The sequence below is a fragment of the Uranotaenia lowii genome, chromosome 2 (genome assembly GCF_029784155.1).
Source record: "Uranotaenia lowii strain MFRU-FL chromosome 2, ASM2978415v1, whole genome shotgun sequence".
NCBI classification, from domain to species: Eukaryota; Metazoa; Arthropoda; class Insecta; order Diptera; family Culicidae; genus Uranotaenia; species Uranotaenia lowii.
Genome location: NC_073692.1, coordinates 361778274 through 361801048, shown reverse-complemented (window position 1 = coordinate 361801048; position 22775 = coordinate 361778274). Strand labels below are relative to the sequence as shown.

The window sequence follows — 22775 nt, the reverse complement described above, 5'->3', positions numbered from 1 at the left end:
AAACTACGAGAAAGCCTCTTCTAGCTTCGCGTTTAAACTGAAATGATGTATGGTCCTTACGCTGTGCGTGGCGGACCAGGCTAGGGGATTGTCCCTAGCTTTGGGTAAACCTAGAAACACGGGGCTTTGCATAAACTTTGGAAGATGGGCGGGGGGGTGGGAAGAAGGTCTTTAGTTGACTGAGCCTGTTAAAGAAAATAAAAAAAAAAAACTTTTTGATTTGGAACAAGAAAATGGAAAATTTGAAAAAGTCATAACACTTTCCCCAAGACATCCGTAATTAATCCGCCGACTCAAGAAAAACTGTGTGTCAGACCAACACATATTTCTTTTTTTCGCATGCAAGGTAGTTAAATTTTTGTTTACTTACGGGTTTGCGGTTTGGTAAAATAGATAGCCTCGAAATACCAGCATGTCGTTCCCCTTACTGCTGCTAATAGTTTCACAGGAAATTACGTTCCGGATGCATTAAAACCTTGATTCGGGTTCTTCTTCCAATGATGCAAATTGATGATTCGAATTTTCCATTTTCTTTCTTGTTCCGACTCAAAAAGTTAGACGAATGATGAAAAAATAATTGCACGTGGTTTAAATATTAAGTCTGTTCAATGAAGTTAAGTTGAAATAGATCGAATCATGTTGAAGTGGATTGACAGTTGATCATCCGTCTTTTTCCAATTGACTTCGACCAATTCCTACCAGGTCGAAACAAATCCTCCTGCCAAACTGGATCGGCTTTGACTAGTTTCGATCTGCTTCATTGCCTAGTTTCGACAACTACCACTTGACAGGAACCAGTATTACGAAGGCTTACTTTGGTCGATGCCACAAATGGAAAATAAAGATAGCAAACATATTTGGAGCAACTTTTGGTATTGATACAAATTGGTTTAAACCCATTTTATTGTTGTTTTTTAATTGTATAATCTAGTCACTTACGTGTGTTTATTCTGCACTACCTTTAGCGTCGTCACGGAGTTTTTTGGGGCTACTTCAGGCTCGACGAAGTGCGGATCATGCACTGTCCTTGTTCCATTGGCTCCGGAACGCTTCGACACGCTTTGGTTGACCTCACCCGTGCCGTACACCGCGCTCGGTGTGTTTGCTGATCTAATTCACCATCTTGTTACTCCTTGCGCAAACCGATTTCGTCGACTTTCGCTGCTTGTGCGACACGCTTCGGTTGACCTCATCCGTGCCGCACTGTTTAATCTCTGGCTCTTCGCCAGGAAGTTACTTGCAGAAGAACTGCACCGCACCGTAAGCTCACCCAACTTCCTTTTCCCGCTCCTGGCTTGAAAGCGTCGCACGGTTTGTTGCGCTTTACGCGAACCTCCTCCGCGTCACTCCGGGATCCGGTGCCCGAAAATGGCAAACGTTCCTGGCAAAAACTCCTTCGCCCTCGACTGTGTTCGAAGGCACAGATCAGCTCGTTCGCATTCACAGCAGTTCCGTCGACCCAGTGTTTTCTCGATGAAGGGTCGGACCGCTTTGTCATCAGCTGTCCCAAGATCGGTAAATGTTATGCCTCAGATCCTCGAAAGGAAAGGCCACGAGGTGCTCCTCCTTACAGCTGCTAGCTGGCAGTTCGGCTTCTAAAAGAGGAAAATTTGGTGGTATTTCCGACCTTGATGCTGTGCCAAGTAGGCTGTTCTGCACCGCCGCAAGTGGTTCCCGGATTCACCACACTCTGCTTTGATCCACTGTTCCCGAAAGGGAAAGCGAAATGTACGACAAAGGTGTCGATACACGAGCCAGTCGTTTGATCAATCGCTTCGCAACGTGGTTTGCGAAAAGCCGTATAATATAAAAAAGGGCCCTGTCGGATGAAAAGTTCGGATCAGCAACGGGAAAAGAGAAAAAATGATGGTCTACTCACTCTTGAGACCCTTTTGCTGGTAGAAATCCTCCCCAGCGATCACCTCGTGTTCGCTTTGGGTGGTGGCGGATTTTTCCTTTTGGCTTTGCCGCCGAGTGAAATCTGCGGAATGGGTGCTTCGATAAGCGCGTTGCTTTAGCAGGGATTTCATTTCTGCTTATCTGTGGTTCCGAGGGTGAAATCGCCGGAAGAAATACACGCTTCGCGTGCTGGCGACACAGCTACTGGCTCTTGTTGGCGGAACAGAATCTTTTTCGGGCTTTGTGGTGAAGAAAAACTGTACGAGGGAGTTTACAATCGCGCTCTGGATGGCGATGATGATGAATCCGCTTACCTGCGGCAACGCGGCAATTGGCTGTCGTTTTCTCGGCGACTTCACCACCAGTGGCTGGTTCCACCTCCTTGCCTGATGTTTTTTTTTCCGGAACTGCGTTCTCTTTTAGCGCCACTGCTGCCAACTTTGCGGATGTTAATCACTTTTCGTGTAGGTATTTGTTTATTATTCGTTTTCATTTTATTTCTACAGGCTACTAGATAATTACGAGGGAATGGGTTAAATTTAAATGTTTGCAAATTCGCTCAAATATCGTATCCGAATAGTAATGAAAAATGTAACACCACTAGAAACTAATTTGTACCTACGATTGAACAAAGCCATTATCGCTGTGTCAAACTGTCAAGGTTATTGCAGTACTAGAACCAAAGTACACTGAAAACTAAATATGTCATTTGAAGTGTTTGAAGTTCATAGGGTTACCAATCTTCGAAAAAGTCAATTTATGTCAAATTTTTGGTGATATTAAATTGATTTGAAACATTAAATTGAATTTATGTATATATTGTTCTAAATTTCTGAAATACTTATTATATTAAAATTGAATCTCGTTAAATGAAGAAAAAACAAACCTATAATATATTTTTGTCTGCTACTTTTTTTTTTTATTTTATGAATTTTATGCCAAACGACCGTTATGCCAAATGACTATCGTGCCAAAGAGCTATTATGCCAAATGATTTTAAGGTTCTGGGTTTGGATAAGAACCAGTATCGGAGTCAGTATCAGGATTTGGATTAGATAGAATAAACAGTAAACCGGTATGGCCGATTTCGTTAATTAAGGGGGGGGGGGGGGGGGGGGTAGGGTCTAACACTTTCAAAAAATCGATTTTTTTATTTTTTTATTTTCTTATTGTAAAACATTTCAAGAATGTTGTGTCAAATTTTCAAGTCAATTGAAGCAAAACTGTAGAAGTTATAGGCCTTTATCTCCTCCTATCTAATACTGCAAGAAAGCAAGAGCAGAAACTTCAAACGCGTTTTTCTCGAAAGCACATTTTCAAAGTCCGTGGTCATCGTCATTTGAAAACTACTTATCCGATTCTTTTCAAATTTGGAACATATTTTCTACATATAAAATACCAGACCCCAACGTTTTTCTTTTTTGAATTTTTTTACTTTGGGGAGATTTTAGAGGTGAAAAATGGCGGATTTTTAAGATAAAAATCGTAGTTTTTACTTCGAACAGCCACAAAAATTTCATAAAAATATTTTTAAGTTAAATAAAAACGTTGGGGTCCAAAAAAACATCTATTAAAAATATTTTGCTCTGATTTTTTGACTTCGGATGATTCTGTGCTGAGATACAGTGTCCACCGCAAATCCTGTTTTCTAAAAGGCATCCTCGAAAATGCTCCGTCACCGGCTCATTTTTCAATATTTTTCTACGAAAAAATTACTAAATGTTCTTTTAACAATGCTTTGTATAATGCAAAAAATTTGAATACATTTGTTTGAACGATAGCTCTAAAAAAAATCGTGAAAATGGTGTTTTTTTTATACCCGTTAGACCCTACCCCCCCCCCCCCCCCCCCCCCCTTAATTGACTGAATTCCCAAAAGGTTGAGCTCCCTAATTCGTTTGGAATTGATTTTTTATTATATAAACTGACAGCTATCTTATGTGGCGGTGAATTACCTAACATTATTTATAGGAAGTTTTCAGTGTGACTGATAATTGTACTACCGAGCGTCTCGTTGTGTTTACTGAAAATCCTGAAATTATTACTGAATTACCGAAAAATCACTTTTAGTAGATCCTTTTGTTGCAGCCACACTTGCTTGTCGGAGCGGCTCTGATCCAACCGCACGAGTGACGGTTCGGTGTGGTGCTTGGTTTGCTGGCCCAGAAATGCCTGTTGTGATTATTCCAATTACGAGAAATATAAAACCGATTATCTTGCTTTGATATGAGGCTCTCACGAAGAAAAAATACGACAGTTGCTCCAATTATTTCGGTTTGTTATACCAATAATCGAAATGCAGTTGATTTTTTCACATTCAAATACTTATATAATAGATTCAACTACATAGAAGATTGTCCTTAGGCAATCAACTACCAATATAATGCATTCAACTGTATGATTTATTTTATGCATTCAACTATAAATACAATATTATCAACTACAAACTGCTGATTAACCTTATGCAATCAACTATGAATATAATGGATTCGATTGTAATGTTATAATTGATTCAATTGTAATGATATAGTTGATTCAACTGCAGATATGATAGATTCAACTGCAATTGTATGACTTATTTTGGGCATTCAAATATAAATATAATAGATTCAACTGTAGTGGTATAACTGATTCAACTGTAAATATGATAGATTCAACTGTAGTGGTATGATTGATTCAATTGTAAATTCAACTACAAATGTATGATTGATTCTAGGTATTGAACCATAAATATAGTAAATAAAACTATATTGTTATGATACATTGTGTGTTACTTGAATACTTTAGTGTTCATCAGCAAAAACAAAAAAAAAGTAAGTGTGGAACCCAATACGTGTTCCCTGTAGCGATCGTATCGGTGTTTTAGGGCTCAGCCGATGGCTTCTGATATCGGTGGCAAAAAGCAAGCGCTCTCCGGTGATGGGGAAACATTTTCCTCTACCAGTTCCTGGTAGCGATCGTGTAGAAGGCCGACAGTTTCTGGAATTGGGAAAAGTACACCAACTCTGGCTGCCAGGGAAATCGACGTTTATTTACACGATCCTGGCAGGATCCAACAGGAAACTAGCATTATGGTAAGTCAGCGTATGATATATTCATGTCATGCTATTCAGTAAATTCACGCACCACACCACCCCCCCCCCCCCCCCCCCCCACCCCCACACCCATAACGTCAATCTTAGCCGGGTGCAGAAGCACGGACGTCTTCCGGGACCGATTAGTTAAAACGCACAATTTCCTGTGCAACAATGCATCAAGACGCAAAAAGAACAACAGCGGAGGAACCAGGCCGTGGATATCGAGAATTCCGGTCAGGTTTTCTAGCATCATGGCAGCTAAAACGAACTAGATGGAAAATGCTGAAATAATAAATTAAAAGAAAATAAAACGTAGCCATAAAATTATTCCAAAAAAGTGCTTCAGATATGATAACTTCCAATATCAACAGAAATTAAATGTACAATATTTATAGTTGACCTCAGTGAACCAATCATAGAAAAAAATTGAATCTATCTTATTTATAATTAAATCAATCATATTATTATAATTGAATCTATTATATTTATAACTAAATCAATCATATAGTTATATGTTATATGTGTATATGAGACTAGTTCACTTTTCGGCTTTTTTCGCTGATCACAACGCCACTTACAGGGTTTGATCCTCATTCATTTTCAAGTACTCTGGCCAAATTTGAGCTCATTTGAGTAAGTTTCCGGCGTGCGCTAGGAGTTTTATTGAAAAAAGTCCATTTTTCTGGAAAATTTCCGTAGATGTGTTCTAGCAAGCTGTTGTTAATATAAACTGATAATTTTATAGTGCTCGGTGATTGGTATGACAAGCATTCGTATGGACCTGTTTTAGATAATTGACTAAATCAAACCGAAAATAATTAAAAATTCATAAACTACCAACTTTTACAGAAAATTTACTTACAAGTTGAGAGCTTAAAATCAGTGGTAAATAGAAAAAAAATATTTTCGAAATAAACTTTTCATAAAAAGATAGCCTTATTTATAACCTTTAATTTGATGTATAATACTTAATGATCCCAAGAGTGCTAGCAAAGTTATTCAAATATCTATGCAACAAATTTGATTTGATAAAATATTTTTCATTCAAGTTTGCTCCACACCAACTAGTGCACAAGAAAGGATATTTTATTCAATCAAGTACCCCATGACGGAGCCAGGAGTTAAAAAAAGCGCGCGCTTTGATCAAGTTGTAAGCAAGTCCTCTTGATGCCACGTTTTGCAGGTTGCATGATGCTAAAACTTGAATGGAGACTACATTATGATTCGAAGAATGTGATGTGAATGTTTGAATATCTTTGCTTGTACTGTTGTGATAATTAAGTGTTATACATCAAATTAAAGGTTATAAATAAGGCTATCTTTTTATGAAAAGTTTATATCGAAAATATTTTTTTTCTATTTACTACTGATTTTAAGCTCTTAACTTGTAAGTAAATTTTCTATAAAAGTTGGTAGTTTATGAATTTTTAAATTTTTTCGGTTTGATTTAGTCAATTATCTAAAACAGGTCCATACGAATGATTGTCATACCAATCACCGAGCACTATAAAATTATCAGTTTATATTAACAACAGCTTGCTAGAACACATCTACGAAAATTTTCCAGAAAAATGGACTTTTTTCAATAAAACTTCTAGCGCACGCTGGAAACTTACTCAAATGAGCTCAAATTCGGCCAGAGTTCTTGAAAATGAATGAGGATCAAACCCTGTAAGTGGCGTTGTGATCAGCGAAAAAAGCCGAAAAGTGAACTAGTCTAGACTGTATATGTGTAAATCGATGTTTTTTTTTCTGAAAATTTCTTCTAGCTCTAGAAAAAAGTTAAACGTGGCTGCATTGGCAAAAGTCAACGCATTTTTAAGATAGCATCGCATATGTGTATATTTTGCGTAATATTCAGAGACGGAATTCTCGTTGGCTTTACAGGAGTTCAAGCACTTTCCACATATTGCTGAATTTTTTTCAAGCTGATCTAATACAATTCCAGCTATGTAGTAAAGTGCATTGTGCCCTGAGTTATTTGTGCATAGTTGAGAATAATCGTCTATTATTTCATCTTCTTGAGTTTTCATCTTCTTGACTATTCAATATGTCTAATGGAATTCGTCGTTCGGTTTTTTTAAGCGGCTGTAATTTTTCACAAAAATCTGACAGCCAGTCACTCACAACATAGCTATACGAAGATGTTTCCACCATTTCTGCGGACTTCCCCATTTGCTATCATCTTGAGAGCATCTTTAAATCGTAGAGCTGTGGGTCTTTTAGATTTAATCCTAACTTGGGCAAAAACGTTTTCCAGACAGTCCTGAGTGTATCTACTCGTTAATAAAAAATCATAATTCAGCTTATTCAAAAATAGATCCTGCAATCGCAATATAGCATCGGTACATAAAATAAGCACAGCTTGCCATGGTTTTTACTATGCTTTCTCTCCTACTTTGAGCCTGTAAGCTAAATATCGGAATTGTTTAAAAAAAATCGATAACCGAGAGTACACCACAGAATTTCCTAGAAATACAAAAAATGATTAACAATAAAATTTTAATTTTCTGTGCACGGCATCCGGAACTATCTCCAACTTCCTGCTGGGATCGTATGGGTGAAGTAGGGCATCGTTTTAGCACATTTTTCTTCTTAAGAAGTAGTTGTAAGTCGTTACTTATTCCTTGTTTCCGCCGCTGCAATCTGTCATGATGGCATGAACTTTTAAACCCTACGGATTTCACTTTCTTTACTATATCCATCGTTACGGATTTTAGTATCCCTGGTTCTATGCTGTGATGAAGTAAGTATATTAAGCGATGAATTTCAAAATATTTGGACAACAATTGGACTCCAGACTCCAGAATTGTTCTACAACCCGTAAAGAAAAACGCTACAACTTGCTTCCACCGCTTTCTCACGCCCGAAATCATATATACCAAAGCATGCGTTGCCAACATGCCTGGAGACGGCGCAAGGGTTACGTCGCCATACATTTTCCGATTATTAGAGCAAAATAACCTGAACTTTTCTATCGACATTTCGTCTTGCATCAAGAAAGAGTCTTTTTCCTCATCTGGCATATTTACCTACCTACCTACCTAAGGGTCCAGCGCCGATTGACCGGCGCATAGGGCTGAGATAAAAGATCTCCACTGCTGGCGATCCGGAGCCAGCGTCTTCACTTGCTGCCAGCCAAGGTTCTCGTCAACTGTGCGGATTTCAGCGGCTAGACTTCGCCGCCACGAGCTTTTGGGCCTGCCTCTTCTTCGATGCCCATCTGGATTCCAGTCAAGCGCCTCTCTGCAAATCTCGTTTTCATCTCTTCGCAGCGTGTGCCCAATCCATCTCCACTTACGTTCCCGAATCTCGATTTCTAGCGCCTTTTGATGACACCGGCGATGAAGTTCAACGTTTGAGATCCAGTTGCCAGGCCACCAAGCGCGGATGATGTTCCGCAGGCACCGATTCACAAAAACTTGCAGTTTTCGCGTCGTCACCGCATATGTGCACCAAGTCTCACACCCGTACAGCAATACGGATTTGACGTTTGAGTTGAAGATTCGGATCTTAGTTCGTAGAGAGATCTGGCGTGACCGCCAGATGTTTCGGAGACTCGCAAACGCAAATCGGGCTTTTCTGATCCGGGTTTCGATGTCCTTCTTGGTACCACCATCAGGCGTAATCTGGCTACCAAGATACTGGAAGCACTCCACTGTCTCAACCTGTTGTCCAGCTACCACGAAATTGGAACGATTTTCTGTATTGATTTCCATCGACTTGGTCTTTCCGACATTGATTTTGAGACCTGCTGCCTTGGAGCTTTCGGTGAGGTCGTCGAGTTTGCTCTGCATGTCTTGTTGTGTTTGGGCGAGCAAAACAATATCGTCTGCCAGGTCAAGGTCGTTCAGTTGCTCCATGGTTGAAGGATTCCACGGCAATCCTCGGTTTGGTCTACAGTCAATCGATCCAGTCAAGATCTCATCCATTACGATGAGAAAAAGCAGCGGTGACAAAATACATCCTTGTCTCACTCCAGCAGTTACCGGGATTGGTTCGGACAAGACACCGTCGTGTAAGACCTTGCACGAAAATGCCTCGTACTGTGCTTCGATGAGATGGACTAGTTTCTCTGGGACCCCTCGTCGTCTAAGAGCAGCCCAGATGTTTTCGTGGTTCAGTCGGTCAAATGCTTTTTCGAAATCAACGAACACCAGCAGAAGAGAGTCCTGGAATTCGTTGATTTGTTCCAGTATTATTCGTAGCGTTGTGATGTGGTCCACACATGATCGTCCGGATCGGAATCCAGCTTGTTGCCGTCGGAGTGTAGCGTCGATTTTCTCCTGGATCCTGTTCAGGATCACTTTGCAGAGTACTTTAAGGGTTGTACAGATCAAAGTTATGCCACGCCAGTTACCGCACTCTGTTAGGTCTCCTTTCTTTGGGACCTTTACGAGGATACCCTGCATCCAGTCGGCCGGGAATGTTGCAGTATCCCAAATATCAGCGAAAAGACGGTGCAACATTTGTGCTGACAAGGCAGGGTCGGCTTTGAGCATTTCAGCAGGAATGCAATCGATTCCAGGCGCTTTGTTGGATTTCATGTCCTTGATTGCCGCTTCTATTTCAGCCAGCGTGGGCGCTTCCGAGTTGACGCCATTAATGCGACTTACTGTGGGCGCCTCGAGCTGCGGGTTCTGTTGGCCATTGCTATTTGTAACTCGGAAAAGTTGATCAAAATGCTCAGTCCAACGCTTGAGCTGATCTGTTCGATCTGTCAGCAGCTGACCTGCTCGGTTTTTCAGCGGCATTCTTGCATTAGTCCTTGCACCACTAAGGCGGCGAGAAATATCATATAATAATCGGATATCTCCAATGGCGGCGGCTCTTTCTCCCTCTTCGGCTAGGGAGTTTGTCCAGGCTCTCTTGTCTCGTCTACAAGCTCGTTTAACTGCCTTTTCCAGCTCCGCATATCGTAAGCGGGCGGCTGCTTTGGCTGACCCGGTACATGCCTGCTCAATTCCGACTTTCGCCTTTCTCCGATCATCGATCATCCTCCAGGTTTCATCCGACATCCATTCACTTCGTCTTCCACAAACTTTACCGAGAGTACCATGGCTCGTCGTGATAAAGGCATTCTTGATTCCACACCACTGTTCTTCGACTGTTCCGTCTGTCGGCAGTTCCGAGGCTCGGGATTCTAGCTGTTCAACGTATGCCCTTTTCACCTCTGGATTCTCCAACCGGCGGACGTCGTATCGACACCCGACTTTCTCCTCGCGCCGTTGGACACGCGCAACCCTTAGTCGTATCTCGCCAAGGACGAGGTGATGGTCGGATGCAATGTCTGCGCTTCGTTTGTTGCGGACATCAAGAAGGCTCCTTCTCCATTTTCGACTGATGCAGATGTGGTCAATTTGATTTTCTGTTCGGCCATCTCGGGATACCCAAGTGACCTTATGTGCTGGTCGATGGGGGAAGAGCGATCCACCGATCACCATGTTGTTGTTGCCACAAAATTCTACAAACAGCTCTCCGTTTTCGCTCATCTGTCCTAGACCATGGCGCCCCATGATGCGCTCAAAGTCCTGATTATCGGAGCCAATCTTTGCGTTGAAGTCGCCTAAGTGGATTTGAATGTCACCCTTCGGAATTCTCTCAACCACGCTGTTCAATTGACTGTAAAACTGCTCTTTCTCCTGCAAATCGGCAACGTCAGTTGGCGCATAACACTGGACCATTGTAAGGTTTCTAACCCGTGTTCTGAATCTGGCTACGATTATTCTTTCGTTTATCGGTTCCCATCTTATGAGGGCCGCATGGGCCTGCGGGCTTAACAGGAAACCAACTCCTCGTTCCCGAGTAGCATGTTCTCCTCGTATGCCAGAGTAAAGCAGTACTTGCCCGGACTGTGTCTTGTGTTCTCCAGTGTTAGGCCAACGGACTTCGCTCAGTCCCAATATCTCTAGCTTGAGGCGGCTAGCTTCTCTAGCAAGTTGAGCCAGCTTTCCTGGCTGGGCAAGGGTCAAAACATTCCAAGTTCCAATTCTAGTCCGTGTTTTCATGCTAAAAGTCGTTGCCAAAGTTCCAGTTCGGTTATTTCTTCTCTCAGTTTCTGTAACAATATAAGGTATCAGGAGCAGTAGGTTGTTAGCCTAAAGTCCCTATCCCGCGATGGGGCTGCCATCTTGGACTTAGCTGGCGGGAGCTGCATTTCATAAATTCAGCCGCTTGCTGCAAGACAGACGCTGTTTGAGCCGCCCCTGACCTGGAGAACAGACGCTCGGTTGTTGTTGCACGCCGCCCCTGACCTGGGGAACAGACGCGTGCGGCCACCTTCTCAGTCTGCATGCGACCAAAGCATCCACCGGGGTTGGGTACCCGATCTCCGCTTAGGTTACTCGCACCCCAGCCGGCACCGCGGGGAGGTAGAGATAGGAGTTGTGAATAAGAGGTGATATGACCACTATGGGGTCTCGTGTTGCACATTATCCACCGTTTACCAGCCCATATTTGCCACGATGATTCTAGAAGGTCAAACACTTCATCCAAAATGCCTGCATCGAAATGAACGCTTTTTAGGCGCGAACGAATCGTTCTTTGAGTGGTAGTGGAAATATTTTTCTTTGGTGCTCATAACCCCGTGAGCCGCAAGCAAATTTTGTTTTTATTGCATTTACGATAGTTTTCGTGGACCACTTTTCGGGTCTGGCAATCTCATCGGTACGGTGGCTACTTTTATTTGATCGTCGTTGAACATGCGCTGCAGTCCGGTTTTAACTTCTGGACGCTTATTCACGCGGTGAACCATTCGTTCGATTTGGGTTTCCAAAGCCTTATTCTCGTTTCACAACTTGTTGATTACGACAGATATGGATTGCAAAGCACTGTGAAAAAAGGGTGTAGACTACACGCATCCAATACATTCCGTCCGATATAATAAAGAATTCCCATATGCTCACTACCAGTTCGCTCTCAACTTTCAACGAGAACAGTTGTGTTTTCTGGGCTACCTTCGATTCGTACTCACGGGACATCGGGTTTTGTTAACAAATAGTCGAGCGAACGCGCTTATTGTTACGGCTGGGAAGTTGAAGATAGTTTTTTTTTTTACAATTGGTGTTTCACATGACCGGACAATTTAGTTAAAAACTGCCAAAGTGCAAATAAGACTTTTATTACCACGAGATTAATAAAACGTGGTTATACCCAATTTGAGTGACTAGTGACCTAGTGAGTGACTTATAAATCTTTTGTGAAATCATACTTAACAGTGGTACCTTAAGCCTTCGCTGTTAAGCTGTTAGAAAGGGAAAAGGCTAGTGATTGGCTTCGGCTGGTCACGACCGTGAGATGGCCGCTGGCCAATCTCACAGGGCAGGGGAAGGTTCTTCCACCTCTGAGCCCGAATCTAGTTTGAGACGATCTTGGAATAATTCTGCCAACGCCGTAAAAACCGTTGACAGTAGTTTTGCTGGTCGTAAATTACCAGCATGGATGGATCCGATCAATGGAGAACTGTCGGTACTAGTAATGAAAGCGTCTGGTGAGAGTTGTGTTCTACCTGATAATCCATTTATTATCAAAAAGTCGATCGAGCTAGCAGTTGGACAGATCGAAGATGCTCGTCCTGAAGCGAAAGGCACCCGGTATGTTTTAAAAGTGCGCCAAACTCGTCAAATCGAAAAACTGCTGGAACTTAAACAGTTCATAGATGGATCTGCTATTACGATATGTTATCACGATACGCTTAACATCCGTAAATGCATAATTAGTTGCCAGTATGGTCTCCAAATTAGTGACGAAGAGTTGTTGCAAGATTTAAAATCTCAACGAGTGATTGAAGTTAAACGTTTTCTTAAAAAGGATCCGAAAAATAAATCTAAGCTTCTCCCAACTTCCACGATGTTGCTCACCCTGCAGGGCACCACGGTTCCAGAAACTATCACCTTCGGTTTTTTGAGGATCAAAACCCGCCCCTATTACCCAAGTCCCTTCCAATGCGGTCAGTGTCATCAATTTGGTCATGGGAGAAAATTCTGCAAAAACTCTCCAATATGCCCGGAGTGCTCCAAGGAGCATGAAATCACAGATGTGCCGTGTCGAGCTGAGCCCCATTGTACGAATTGCAATGGCGCCCATAGCTCTAGGTCAAGACTATGCAACCGGAAATCAGAAGAGATGGCAATAGTCAAAATCAAAATTGATAATGACGTCTCGTACGAGGAAGCGAGAAAAAGATACCAACTCTCACGTAGCCAGGAAATGAGTTCTGTCCAGTCACGTTTGAATCTCCAGAGAACCCCAGCCGTTTTGGAACTCACCGAAAAGCTTGCGGAGAAAGAACAGGAAATCTTCAAGCTGAGAGCTCTGCTCGAAAAGCTGATCAACGAAGTCGCAACCTTGAAAAAAGATCGAGAGCCTTGTCAACTTGCTGCCACTCCAACCATCTTCCAAGATCCAGACACCGAGATCCAGGTATTGCCATCGAACGAACGTGCTATCAACATTGCTTACACCGAAGATAACAAAGGTAATAAACGCCAGAAAAGTCCTCTTCCCGAGCAGAACAATCGTAACGGCTGCAGTTCACCCCCCTTGAAGAAACAAGTGTACCAAAAAGAAGGAAAAAATTGTCTCAATCTCAACGATTCTCTAAATCAAATGATGGAGTAGCATGGTCTCTCGATATTTGTTCTGATTTTCTCTACTGAGGTTTAAGGTTCCCACATTTTTTTTTCTTCTCTTCTCTTCTTATGGCTATCAGTCATAATATCTCCTCTACATGTATAATTAACAATCATAACATATCTCATGAATCAACTAACGCAATAGCTCTACAGTGGAACCTTAGAGGTTATAGAGCTCGCCAATCAGAGCTTCAACTCCTAGTAAAACGATTTAACCCTAATGTAATCTGTCTTCAAGAAACATTGTGTCAACCGAATTGTCGTACTTTTGATCCCAATTATGATTTGTTTTGTAAACCTCCCACGCAATTAACAGGATGGGGTGGAGTAGCAATAGCTGCTAAACGAGATTTCCCCTATGTATAGGGGAAAAGTTCATATAACGCCCCATGTGGCTAATACGCGCCACTATTGTTTTGAAGAATCTGACACATTTTAAGCCTGCAAAATATTACCAATTTGTTTTAAATGCTGTGATTGGTCATGGCAAGTATAAATTTTCTCTTAAAATGCCACTGTGTCGTGATAATTTCACAATTTAGGTTTTTCTTCATTTCGATCTAAATTTTAAAACACTTTTAGTAAGGTGTCACCAAGCAGAGAAAAACGAGTAAGACAATATTTTCTGACACATCGATAGAGGAGAATCTAAATTATGATTTTATGCTAAAAAATCATACTGAACTCGCTAAGGTATGCTTTTCATGGGTATGCTCTATCACGGTCCATGCGCTCTTTATAACGCGCCAATCGTAGTAGGCTGAAAATAGCATTAATTTTTCAAAAAGGCCAATTTTAATTGAAAATGAACAAAAAGTCTAAAACCATATTTTGAGCGTTAATTCAGCCCAAAAAATCTATTTTTCATTTTTTGTTAAATTATTATTAGTCCATTTTGATTTTCTTTTCAGTCAAAGTGTCTGTAAGTATTGGTGTGTTTTCGGTCTTCGGCTGCTCTCGGGTATGTTCGGCTGCTAGGCGCGTATTGAATACACAGCGGCGCGTATTCGCAACACAGTTTTGTTCTGTGGCTTTGAATATGGTTTTTAAAAATCATGTTTTTGAAGAAACTATAGCAATTTGAGTAATGAAAAATCATAGGAATTTGTAGAAAACAGTTTTCTTCAACAATTACACCCATTTTTAACACAATTTGTACGTGGAATACATAGAAAACGAGCGATTCGCTTAGGTGGCGCATAATAGGGCATGTTCCCCTATGTTCCTCTTAACACGACCTTGCAAGCTATTGCTCTGACAATAAGTTTCCCCAGAAATCATACTTTTGTGTCAATTTACATTCCGCCATCTCGTGATAATGATTGTCTTAAAACTGACTTGCAAGTATTAATAAAGCAACTGCCGAAGCCATTTACTTTGATGGGTGACATGAATGCTCATTCTGAGCTTTGGGGCGGATTTTCCACCGATCCACGTGGGAAAATTATGATAAGTATTATTGATGAATTTAACCTGAATATCCTAAATGATGATTCCATGACTTTTTTTAGCCTAGCCAACGGTAGCGAATCAGCTGTTGATCTAACGTTGACATCCGCTACTCCAGGTAGTAGTAAATGGTGTGTAGAAAACGACTTGTGTGGTAGTGATCACTTTCCTTTACTATTGTTTCCTATTAATAACTGTCCCCCCCTATCAATGTTTACCTAAATGGTTATTTGATAAAGCTGACTGGGTTAAATATCAAGATTTTCTGAATACTTCTCTTAATGTAAACGAAATGTACTCTCCTGAAATGTTTTTGAATCTAATTCATGAGGCCGCTTTCTCTAGTATTCCTAAATCCAGTGGTCGATTAGGCAAAAAATATGTTCCGTGGTGGAATGCTGAAGTAGCTGCTGCTTTTAAATCTCGACGTAAAGCCCTCAGGTCACTGCGTCGGCTTAGCCCAAATAATCCTGATTTTCAAAAAGCCCTTACTGTATTTCGAGAAAATCGTAACAAAACAAGAAAAATAGTAAAAGAAGCTAAATATCGAAGCTGGACTAATTTTGTTGAGGAATTGAACCCTAGTACAGATCCTTCTACTATTTGGAATAGAATTGCTGCACTTCAAGGTCGATATAGAAAACCCCAACATTTCATAAAAATTGGAAACACTCTTACAACCGATCCTATTAAGGTAGCTGAAACTTTAGCAGATCATTTCGAAAAAATTAGTAGCTCCTCTGATATTCATCTTGTGATGCCTATCATGCCTCTTACCTCCAACACTGAGTTAGAATATAACCAGAACCTTACCCTTGATGAATTAGACTGGGCTCTTAATAAATGTTCTAGTAAAAGCACAGGGAGCGATGATATTGGTTATCCTCTTTTGAAAAACCTGCCTTTGTCTGGAAGACTATGCTTACTAAAAACTTACAACGCGGTATGGGAATGTGGCAAAATACCAAACAATTGGAAAGAATCTATTATTGTTCCAATTCACAAAAAAAATAAGAAAAGTGGAAGTCCAGATGATTATCGTCCAATTTCATTGATAAGTTGTTTAGGAAAAGTTTTAGAAAGAATTATTAACAGACGTTTGGTTAATGAATTGGAAGATAGAAAACTACTTGATCCTCGACAGTATGCATTTAGAGCAGGACTTGGTACTGATGTTTATTTCGCTGAATTTGAAGAATTTTTTGATAAGCCGATAAGAGAAAATCAACACCTCGAGATGCTATCTATGGATATATCCAAAGCATATGATACTCTGAATAGGGAAGCAGTTATCTCCACACTCATAAAAATGAATTTCTCAGGGAGAATATTAGTGTTCTTAGAGAACTTTTTAATTAACCGAACTTTTAAAGTACGTATCGGTTCTAATTACTCATCTTTGCGAACCGCAGCCCAAGGCATTCCTCAGGGATCAGTACTTTCGGTAACACTATTCCTTATTGCAATGAATCCTATTTTTGAAACTATCCCGACAAATGTCCAAATCATCACTTATGCTGATGATATTCTGCTGGTAGCGTATGGGAAACAGAGAAGACCGCTTAGAACCAAAATTCAGCATGCCGCCGAAAAGGCAATAAACTGGCTTACATCTGTCGGTTTTCGTGTTGCGATAGAAAAATGCCAACTGTTGCATATGTGTCACAATCGTCGTCATCGCGGACATGTTCCAGAGATTACTGTAGGTGATCTTACCATTCCAACAGTCAAAACACTCAAAATCCTGGGTGTGACTTTTGATAAAAAAATGAATTTTATGAAGCATGCCAAAGAAAGACGGGAGTCTGCTTCTAATATGATAAATGTTTTAAAAATGATTGGTTCTAAAGTAAGAGGCTCCAGAGAAACGCTAATAAAGATCGTTAAAAGTATTGTTGTTCCCCGATTATTGTATGGCATAGGTGTAGCTGGTAGGAAAAGAGAACATGTACTACCTATATTAGAACCAGTGTATAATAAAGCTATGCGATTAGCATCAGGAGCTTTTTGCACAAGTCCTACCAAATCTATGCTATGTGAAGCTGGTCAACTTCCTTTCGGTTATCTAGTAGTATTAACTGAAGCTAGAATTGCTATAAGAATGCTTGAAATGGGAAGAACATTAGAAGATCTTGTCCTTATTAAAAGAGTTACCACATCTTTTGAAGCAATAACGTCATGCAGTTTTCCTAAAATTTCACCTTTGATCAGATGGGGACCACATAGATGAGATTATAAAAAACCTTTAGTTGACTGGTCCATTGCCCGTCAAGTTCGTGCAGGAGATAATTCTAATAAAGTCCTATCAGTTTACAATGAATTAGTTAGAAATGTTTACCCAGACTGTGTGAAAATATTCACTGATGGTTCGAAAGCAAATGGTACAACAGGTTTTGGTATTTTCTCCGAAAAAATCACTAAAAGTGAAAGGTTACAGGATACTTGTTCTGTGTTTGCTGCTGAAACTATGGCAATTCTTATGGCCATCAAAAAATCGCCTAAAAACAAAAAGTGTGTCATTTTTTCTGATAGTGCAAGCTGCTTAAGAGCAATTGAGTCTGGAAAATCACGAAATTCATGGGTGCAATCCGTCGAGTTTAATCTAGAACAAAGAATGGTAAGCCTAGTGTGGATTCCAGGGCATACTGGTATCCTTGGAAACGAGAAAGCCGACTACCTTGCTAACGAGGGTAGATCGAAAAGAATCTTCAAAAAAGAAATTACTGGTTCGGATGGAAAGCTACTTATTAAAACGAAAATATGGCATGCTTGGCAAGAAGAATGGAGTTCTACTAATCCTGCACAAAAACTTCACAAAATTAAAAATAATGTTTGGAAATGGATTGACCGAAAAGATTATTATGAGCAAAAGGTTTTGTCAAGACTTAGAATCGGCCACTGTCGTCTAACTCATGAATATCTTCTAACTCCCTATTCTGTCCCTCCTATCTGTTCTTATTGTTTAACCCATCTTACTGTTAACCATATCCTCTTAGAGTGTACCATGCTATTTCAAAAGAGACAATTTTTCAAACTTGGTAATACTGTTGGCATCATCCTGAAGAACGAAAAACAACAAGAAGACAAATTAATCCAGTTCTTAAAAGACATCGATATGTTTAAATTTTTGTAAATATTTGTAGTAGGCTAAGATAGTTTAAAGCATTTGTATGTATTCCGTTTGTTTTGTTCGTTTTAAATAATAAAGTAAAGACGCGAAAGACCTACTTTGTTAGGTTAAATGCGTCTATAAATTTATAAAAAAAAAAAAAAATATGCTCACTACATACCTCAAGAGTTTCTTGACAGATTTTGCAGTTGGCTTGGATTCATTGACGTTGGCTCCAGCTCGTGCCTCTTCCGGATCGGCAGTAGGTTCTATGTCGCCCCAGGTAGAATCCGGTTAAGCAATGTCAGCGTCGAGCGACATAATCTCTTCCGGATTGGCAGTAAGTTCTATATCACCCTAGGTGGAATCCGGTTCAGCAATGTCGGCGTTGCGGTCATCCGTCTCAGCAGCGTTCCGGAAGCTGGCTTCTGTAGCGTCTGCTTCATCAAAATGACCACCATCCGGTTCCGTAGCACGTTGATTTTGAACGTACCCTGAATCATCCAGACTAGACAAATTAACCACTTCCAGTGAGTCACCAGTAGCAATCTCTTGATCGGCGGCCATATCCGCCACTTGCACCACAAATTTGTAAATGGAAACGGCACCGGTTGTTTTTAATACTTTTCCGTTAGCCGACGCAAAATAAAGGTCGTCATGGTGAAAATGAACTGCAAATGTTAAAATGGTTCATCTGTAGTTAATAAATTTTTATTGATATAAAACTTACGCTACACAGACGAGTTGTTTGGGTTACATCAAAATCCTTCGGAAGTCCGCAAAACTCAAGCCATGTTTGGCGAAGATTTCCATCGATGGGAAATCGGAAAAAAAACTAATGTTTTTGAAATGTCGCGTGGACCGATTCAAGCAAAACGGAAAGAAGCACTTCATTTTTATTTTAAAATATTCACAAACCGAAAATCAACTTCACAATCTGCGTCACAGCTGTAGGTACATCAACAAGAAGTCATGCGAATGTTTACGTTTTTGGCAGTGTTGCAAGAAAACTGAAGCCTTTTCAGTGCTGTCAAGCCGGTGGAAAATCAGTCTGCCGCACTTAACTTATTCTCCTTTGGCTCGAAGAGCCTCATATCATTTTGAAAGCTGAAGAGCAAATCTTCGATTTTATGTTTAGCGGATAGCAGTAATACTTCCAAACTAATGCGAGATTTTTTATTTTCCACAGTTATAGTTCCCGCAACAACTCCCTGGACCGGGACGTGACCCCACCGAATGCATCCATCCTGTCGGCCGCCAGCAGCGTTTCGTCTCTGTCGATGGAATCGACCACCTCGAGCAGTCAGAAGTCGAACCACTTGCAGAATGGGGGCCTCATTCGGACACCCCAATCCAATAGGGCCCACAACAACAGCGCCCCCAATTCGGCTAGCAAGTCTCAAAACGGCCAGGATACGCCGATCATCAATGGGCAGCTCAAGGACGATAGTCCCCTGAAGAAAAATTCACCGGACTTTTACATCATCAAGGTGACCTACGAAACGGAGCAGGTCGAGCTGGATGGAATTGTCCTTTACAAAAGTATTATGCTCGGAAACAACGAGCGAACTCCGCAGGTCATCCGGAACGCCATGCTCAAGCTGGGCCTGGAAGGAGATCCGGATCGGTACACCTTGTCCCAGGTTCTCCCGGATAAGGAACTGCTGCTGCCGAACAATGCCAATGTGTATTATGCCGTCAACACGGCTTACAATTTGAATTTCATTCTGAGACCCAAAAAAGACGGCGAAAATGGTCGATAGAGCTGTGGAAGAACAAACTTGGTTTGTTTTTAATCACAATTTTGTACACACTCCTATTTATTTGTTTAAATTTAACCGTGAAATCTCTGTAACATACACTCAAAAGTAATGATATTTAACTGAAAAGTATATCAACTAGCAATCGGACCCATTCGAGCAAGTAAGTCTAGAGACAAATAAGTAACCATTTTCCAATTATACACAGAAAAAGATTTTTTAACTTGTAGAAAATTTTAAGCAATGTGAAATAAAAGAGTCGATAAGTTTTAAACAACCGATTATGAGATACCCTTTTAAGGAACGATAATCGCTCTGTAAATGAATTATAACTGTACAGACTGTAGGTAGATTACAAATCTAAACAATAACGTAAAAAGGAAAAAATAAGGTTGCTACTTGATATTGGTGAACGCGATATAGAATATCAAAAATATTTAGAAAACAAATAAACCTTAACAAGAGCTTACACGAACCCTCACCACACACACTAATAAACATACACACATTCATCGTAGAGTGAACCAAACAACTACTTTTCAACTGCAAATGGTTTGGTGGAACAGATATAAATGAAACCGTATAGACTAAATCTATAGTATTGATCCTTTCAATAAAAAAAAAACGGAAATGTTTTTCCCTTTTGAATTTAACAATATAAACTGGGTGCCACTTTTCGATTATTCCATCCGAACATTCCATTTGAACCTGAAACTAATGGTTAGATGATCCGTTTTACGAGTATAGTACTATCTGGTGGAGGATGGTGCGAACGTTTGCTTATGGGGATATACCTACCGATCATACATAAACATTGTAGAACCGTCTCATCGTATTCTGATTGTAAAAATTTGATGACGCTTTTTGCAAAGTCTCGCTTGATCGTCATATCCAAGAAAGACTTCACCTCTAGTTGATCCTGGGTCACTCATTTTACCTATATGAAACTAACGCTGTTCTCTCGAAACGCTTCATGGATGGAACCAGCTTGATTTTAACTTCGAATATGCGTTTAGGCTATTCGTTCAACTCACCATTAAATTTCGAGTTTTCCTTTAACTCGCTCGGAATTCCTATCGGTACGCTGAAGCTGCCCTCCCAACTTGCCTTTCAATTCCAAGCTGTCCTCTCAAATAGCTTGAATTTTGATCGATATTTCGGGCTGTTCTCTCAACTCACCTTTGTATTACAAGCTGTCCTCTCAACTTGCTTGAATTTCGAGCGAAATTTCAGGCTATCCCCTCAACTCGCCTTTGTATTCCAAGCTGTCCACTCAACTCGCTTGAATTTTGATCAATATTTTAGGCTGTTCTCTCAACTCGCTTGAATTTTGATCGATATTTTAGGCTGTCCTCTCAACTCGCCTTTGAATTCCAAGCTGTCCTCTAAACTCGCTTGAATTCATTTCGGTACGTTCAGGCTGTCCTCTCAACTCGCCTATGTATTCCAAGCTGTCCTCTCAACTTGCTTGAATTTTGATCAATATTTCAGGCTGTCCTCTCAACTCGCCTTTATATTTCAAGCTGTCCTCTCAACTCGCTTGAATTTTGATCAATATTTCAGACTGTCCTCTCAACTTGCCTTTGTATTTCAAGCTGTCCTCTCAACTCGCTTGAATTATGATCGATATTTTCAGGCAGTCCTCTCAACTCGCCTTTGTATTCCAAGCTGTCCTCTCAACTCGCTTGAATTTCGATCGATATTTTCAGGCAGTCCTCTCAATTCGCCTTTGTATTCCAAGCTGTCCTCCCGACTTGCTTGAATTCCGATCGATATTTTCAGGCAGTTTTCTCAACTCGCCTTTGAATTCCAAGCTGTCCTCTCAACTCGCTTGAATTCATTTCGGTACGTTCAGGCTGTCCTCTCAACTCGCCTTTAAATTCCAAGCTGTCCTCTCAACTTGCTTGAATTTTGATCAATATTTCAGGCTGTCCTCTCAACTTGCCTTTATATTTCAAGCTGTCCTCTCAACTCGCTTGAATTTTGATCAATATTTCAGACTGTCCTCTCAACTTGCCTTTGTATTTCAAGCTGTCCTCTCAACTCGCTTGAATTTTGATCAATATTCCAGGCAGTCCTCTCAACTCGCCTTTGTATTACAAGCTCTCCTCTCAACTCGCTTGAATTTCGATCGATATTTTCAGGCAGTCCTCTCAATTCGCCTTTGTATTCCAAGCTGTCCTCCCGACTTGCTTGAATTCCGATCGATATTTTCAGGCAGTTTTCTCAACTCGCCTTTGTATTCCAAGCTGTCCTCTAAACTCGCTTGAATTCATTTCGGTACGTTCAGGCTGTCCTCTCAACTCACCTATGTATTCCAAGCTGTCCTCTCAACTTGCTTGAATTTTGATCAATATTTCAGGCTGTCCTCTCAACTCGCCTTTATATTTCAAGCTGTCCTCTCAACTCGCTTGAATTTTGATCAATATTTCAGACTGTCCTCTCAACTTGCCTTTATATTTCAAGCTGTCCTCTCAACTCGCTTGAACTATGATCGATATTTTCAGGCAGTCCTCTCAACTCGCCTTTGTATTCCAAGGTGTCCTCTCAACTCGCTTGAATTTTGATCGATTTTTCAGGCTGTCCTCTCAACTCGCCTTAGAAATCCAAGCTGTCCTCTCAACTCGCTTAAATTTTAATCGATTCTTTAGGCTGTCCTCTCAACTCACCTTTGTTTTTCAAGCTGTCTTCTCAACTAGCTTGAATTTTGATCGATATTTCAGGTTGTTGTCTCAACTCACCTTTGTATTCCAAGCTGTCCTCTCAACTCGCTTGAATTTTGATCGATATTTCAGACTGTCCTCTACACTCGCCTTTGTTTTCCAAGCTGGCCTCTCAACTCGCTTGAA

General features: G+C 40.7%; 1 protein-coding gene across 4 annotated transcripts in view; it reads left to right on the top strand.

Annotated features, from left to right (window-relative positions):
• Positions 1–20546, top strand: part of LOC129749564 (ral guanine nucleotide dissociation stimulator-like 1) — a 199102-nt gene extending 178556 nt beyond the window's left edge. For all 4 annotated transcript variants that reach the window (XM_055744582.1, XM_055744581.1, XM_055744580.1 and 1 more), the window contains exon 8: positions 19356–20546. In XM_055744582.1, the coding sequence (XP_055600557.1) occupies positions 19356–19929 (574 nt within the window). In that variant the 3' untranslated portion in view covers positions 19930–20546. The remainder of the gene's footprint in view (positions 1–19355) is intronic.
• The last annotated feature ends 2229 nt before the right edge of the window (positions 20547–22775 follow it).